Source organism: Oncorhynchus clarkii, chromosome 28 (assembly GCF_045791955.1).
Source record: "Oncorhynchus clarkii lewisi isolate Uvic-CL-2024 chromosome 28, UVic_Ocla_1.0, whole genome shotgun sequence".
In the NCBI taxonomy this organism is placed as follows: Eukaryota; Metazoa; Chordata; class Actinopteri; order Salmoniformes; family Salmonidae; genus Oncorhynchus; species Oncorhynchus clarkii.
In genome coordinates this window covers 20,059,604-20,065,243 of record NC_092174.1, presented here as the reverse complement: position 1 = coordinate 20,065,243, position 5,640 = coordinate 20,059,604, and the positions used below count along the sequence as shown (strand labels likewise).

At 41.5% G+C, this 5,640-nt stretch overlaps 1 protein-coding gene across 1 annotated transcript in view; it reads left to right on the top strand.

The window, feature by feature from the left end:
- The first annotated feature begins 29 nt into the window (after nt 1-29).
- LOC139387537 (ras GTPase-activating protein nGAP-like) overlaps nt 30-5,640 on the top strand; it is an 81,827-nt gene continuing 76,216 nt past the window's right edge. The window contains exon 1 of the mRNA XM_071133834.1: nt 30-530. Coding sequence (XP_070989935.1) covers nt 404-530 — 127 coding nt within the window. The 5' untranslated portion in view covers nt 30-403. The remainder of the gene's footprint in view (nt 531-5,640) is intronic.

The window sequence follows — 5,640 nt, the reverse complement described above, 5'->3', positions numbered from 1 at the left end:
TTTTCTGCGCGTGGTCCTGTTGGAGCAGCACTCCACCTCTGATCTCTGGGCAGCGACAATGTCAACAGCGTAGCTAGCCATAGCTATCAACGATTGATTCTAGACTACACAGACAGCTACCCAGCATTTACAATGTTGATTGCTAGCCCTCAGCAGTCTGGGAGATAAAAAAAAATAATATGGTAGGGCTTTCGTCTAGCCAGAACGGCTTGTGCCAAACAATGAAATAGCTTGGGCTAGCTAGTAAACGTGAGAGAATTTAGCCGGGTTAAACGTGATTATTTTGTTGTCATAAAGCTAACTTCCCAGCAGGTTATTGCTTCCCTTTGACGATTACGTCGTGGACTTCTCAGTTTTGGACTCTTGTTTCTACCTGGAAGTTGTTGGAAAGGTGATTTCTAGTATGGAGCCCGACTCAGCCATAGGCGACGTGGATTCTCTACATGGGGGGCTGCTTTCCTTGGATCCATTGCTGGACCGAATCCTGGTGGATTCTTTATGCCAGCAACAAGGATGGGTGCGCGTATATGGTGAGATGGACATACATTTTCAAAGATGCTTAGTTAACCAGTGCACTGAGATGAGAGGTGTAATATACGTTTTGGTTTTGACATCTCAAATCCTATTCCAAAGTTGTCATCACACCAGTGCCGTTGGTTGGAAAAAATGGGACCACTGTAACCAAGTTCTTCTGTCATATAGAAGAGTAACGTTAGGCTACATGGCTTGAGGGAACGAGCCATGTATCCAACCATAGACATCATAGTATTACATAATTGTTTGGCCCTATTGCCAACATCACAGTATTTAGAGTGTTTGCCATTGCGTTGGTAGATATCCTTCTGTTGGATGGTAAATATTTAACTAACAACTTTATTTAATATTTGTGTAGGGTGAGTCATGGAGGGATTGAATTACGTATTTTGGTGACAAGAACACAGATGTCAAGTTCAGAAGACATGAAAGGCACATTTTCAGAATTCCATGTACATCACATGTCAACACAATGAAATATGGCAACAACCAAAGATATATGAAGGTCATATATTTTTCTTGAAATGCCTTCAATTCAGATGATCTACTACTCAGCCCAATAATGTCATTTTCAATATTTGGCATGCTTAGTTCCCAAGCCCTATCATAGGCTACACATAGACCGAAAGAGCTGTTAATTAAAACACCTCATATTATCAGGGGGCAGTTTATGCTGCTGCCACCAGTAGTAGTGGGGAATTTAGAGGCTCTCACATTTATGTATTTACATGAATATGTCAGATCCTTTTGTTGGGTCTGGATGAGAAGCAGTAGGAATAGATGTGATGGATGGGAGTTTTCCTCTGAAAAAATGCAATATGGTTGTGACTTGTGATCATATCTTGTGTGGTCAGGGAAGATTAGTAACTGCTTTCAGCTGGTGTTAATTTACTGTCCTCATTAATGATTTAAGATTGCTAAATGGAAATGCTATTTATAGATAGCTTGGCTTTACAGCAAGGGTTTTATGTAAGAATGCTGGCTAAATTTGAACTGATGTGTCTTTGTAGCCTACATCCTGTAGTCATGTTGGCAGGGACTGTTGTCATGGTAGCTCACTTCAATGAATGGAAAGGGATAGCTCAATAATATTGTGCTTAGACAGAACGTCCTTTGCGTTCCACTACTGTTTTTTCTTATTGTATGTATTAAGATCGGATTGCATTCTGTTTAAATTTCTCTTGATGCTTGCAACCATTTTTTTGTGTTTGAAATTACTCTTAATGCCTACATTGGCTTTGCATTTCCTTGGTCATGTTATAAGCTACCTAGAGTAGCTTTGGGTAATTGAACTCTAAGACTGGATTGTTTTCTAGCTATTATTTGATCCTCTCTCAAAGATTATTATTGAACCTTCAGAGGAAGGAGTGATACAATGGAGAACAGAAGCAGAATGATGTTGACAGTGTCTTGTTAATCTGCAATTCTGCTGCCCACTTGCAGAGTAACCGGAAGAGAGCTGTTTTCTTAATAAAAATGGAACATTTTGTTTTCTATGGATGAAGTTGTTCTCGAGGGACTCCTGGGAATGTTTTGCCAGGCCTATTTTTGGTTTTATTTGTTAATATCCTGGGAAAGTCACTTGATGTTAAGGGGTCAGTTGACACCATATTTAGTAGGCCATTAATAAATCTTAACTGCTACGTGATGTCTGATTTATGAGGATGATGTCAAATGTGCTGAAATATTGAGAGGGTGTCACTGTTCAGATTTTTGCTTTAGGCTAACATTGTTTTAATTGTGGCTATAAAAAAAAAAAAGTCACGGCTTGTATTTCAAATTGAAAGTGTGAACTGTTGAGTACGTAGGTGAGTTTAAGATTAGTTTGTTTTGCTCTGGAGATCTTTGGTTTTAGAGCAGGCGAGTGACTAGCCTACTGTAGCTGAAGTGAATAGTGTGATTGTACTGTGGCCCATGGACAGCAGCAGCTCTGTTTCTGAGTCCTAGCACACTCAGGATGTTTGCCTCCACTTCCCTCCTCTCCCCTACCTTTTTCAAATGACTCGCCGGAGCTGTGATGTAAGCAGACAGTTCTGTGAATGACCTCAGTGGCCAGGATTCCAGAGCAGCAGGCACCAGTGTTCCAACGTCACTGCGTTCCAACGCTGAAATAACTCAATAAGGATGCCGGGCCAGCTGATCCCAATGTCCATGTTTTTCCAGTAAGAAAAAAACCCTGTCTTCTCTTAGTGTTTTGTCATTAAGTTCCAGACATGTAACCAAAGGCCAAAAATGATCTACATTTTTAACTGAAGTTTGTATTTTCTTCTTCAGAAAGTAGGCAACATGGCCTCCCGGGTGGCGCAGTGGTTAAGGGCGCTGAACTGCAGCGCCAGCTGTGCCATCAGAGTCCTGGGTTCGCGCCCAGGCTCTGTCGTAACCGGCCGCGACCGGGAGGTCCGTGGGGCGACGCACAATTGGCCTAGCGTCGCCCGTGTTAGGGAGGGCTTGGTCGGTAGGGGTGTCCTTGTCTCATCGCGCACCAGCGACTCCTGTGGCGGGCTGGGCGCAGTGTACGCTAGCCAAGGTGGCCAGATGCACGGTGTTTCCTCCGGCGCATTGGTGCGGCTGGCTTCCGGGCTGGATGTGCGCTGTGTTAAAGAAGCAGCGGCTTGGTTGGTTGTGTATCGGAGGACGCATGACTTTCAACCTTCGTCTCTCCCGAGCCCGTACGGGAGTTGTAGCGATACTACGAAATTGGGGAGAAAAAGGGGTAAAAAAAGAAATTCTCAATTACATTGGTTGCCAGTTGAACTGGGAAATTGGGGATTCATTTGACTTTTTTGGCTATTCAGAAATTATTTGGTGTTGAATGAGTATCCAGTGTTCAGCCACAGTGGAATGACAAAATGGCAAGGTATGGCAAGGAACAATTATACTCCTAGTTTTTGCTTGTTGGCTGAGCTGGCAATTTTAGTTCTATTCAGGCTGAAAGAGTGGTTGTCATGGCTGCTTCTCATATAGTGCTCAGGGTCACCATAGCAGCTGTCTACAATTTCTTCAATTAGGCTAGTAAACACTCAGAACAACAATTGCAATTTCCAGATATGGAAACATGTTGTTAAAGTAGGCGCAGCCTAGATTTCAGATCCTAGGCCTAAGCGTTAGTTTGTGTTACTCAAAAGCAAGACTTGATCCAACTGTCTGTCCCTGAATATCAAACAGCACCATACGGATTAGGATTATGTCCCATTAATAAGGATTGTGGTGCCCTGCTTGAATCCTTTGAAAACGTTGACAAAGTGCATTACCCAGAGAAAGGGCATTGTGCATAAGCCTATTAACATTTTACTGAAGAAGGAAGACCGAAGAAAGGGTTTATCAGTGGCCCTCATACTCCTATTCAAATCAGCCATGCCTCATTTAAGGAAGTAGGCTTGGTAGTGAATTATTACAATATCATAAGTCTCTAGCTGTAGTTTAGGGTTAAACACAGATTTTATAATCCCTGTCCTCTAACAATACAGAATCTTTTTTTTTCTAATCCACCCCAACTCTATCGGTTTAGGCAATGGCCTAAATCGAGTCAATGAAATTGGAATCATAAACCAATCCCTTTACTGCCATAGTTCGTCCTCAGTAGTCCAAATGATCCATAGAGGTGCAATTTGCTTGTATGGCCTGCTGTTTTAGACAGTTTTATATTCCCATTCATAGAAGACCAGTGGTTGACGGCCTCCCTGTGTTTGACTGCAGATAAAGGCAGGTATCTACAAATCCTCAACCCATTCCTTCGGCACAAAGACGAATTGGCTGCACAACAACATTCTGGGATTCCAGGCGTTACCTGAAAACACAGGAAGTCCCCTTCCTGTTTTAGATCCAATTCCAGATCTTTGAAGGACAGCCTGTCGTTTCCAATGGGAACAAATGAGCCATAGTGGGCAGAACAAGTAAGGAGGGGGGGCAGAGCCAAGCACGAGCTAAGCACGAGCTTGCGAGATCCTATTGGTGCGTTCTAGCATCATCTGCTTATTTCCGTTAGGGAACGCCTGTGAAGTGCACGTGTGCAGTAACTAAATTTTCCTTTGCACTCCTTCTAAACAATGCAATTTGTTTTTCAAACTTTTGCAAAGGGTAATGTTTACAAACCTTATTCCACTCTGTTTATAACAGATTCTAGTTTTGGGAACAACTGTATTGAGATCAAATGTTTCATCGATGAGAAGATTTGCAGAATGTCGTCCAAAATCCATCTCATTTCATCTTCTCCCACTGCCCACCAGTGGGCTTCATCTCACTACGATATGTGGATGCAAAACATTTATACATCCAGTGAAATATCTCAATGTCTCATTGTTCTGTCTGTGATAGGCAATGTTCCCGCTAATTTATTTTGGCACTGAGCAAACTTCAGGACTTGTAAATGGACATTTGAATTCTGTGCTACTTCCAGTATCAATTTGAGCATAATGTAGGAGTGCCCTACCAAGAAAATCCAATCACATTTTCACATGAAAATAGGCTATATGATAGAAATGAAAAGCTATGTGGTGTTCAATGCAAGCCTACATTCATCATGAGACTATTAAAACCTTTTTTAGACTATGCAGGGCATGACATTAATTCATGTAACACCATGGGCCAAATAGGTGACTGCAAATGACATATTGTTGTATAATGCAAGGAACCACTTTACAAAGTACAAATCATTATTATTACCATACAGAAAACTAGACAATGTAGGCTACCCTCTGACTATTGGCTTTTTTGCATATTTAAGCCTGTTCCAAAATACTACACTGCCCCTTAAATATTAACAAGCTTTTTACCTGACTCGCTTTTCAAAGATTACTTAAAATGTGCTAGAGGTCGACCGATTAATCGGAAGGGCCGATTTCAAGTTTTCATAACAATCGGAAATCGGTATTTTTCTGGTGCGATTTTTGCCAATTTTTTTTTTTGTATTTATTTTTTTTAATTTTTTTTTTAATATAAATATTTTTTATACCTTTTTATTTAACTAGGCAAGTCGGTTAAGAACACATTCTTCAATGACGGCCTAGGAACGGTGGGTTAACTGCCTCGTTCAGGGGCAGAACAACAGATTTTCACCTTGTCAGCTCGGGGGATTCAATCTTGCAACTTTACAGTTAACTAGTCCAA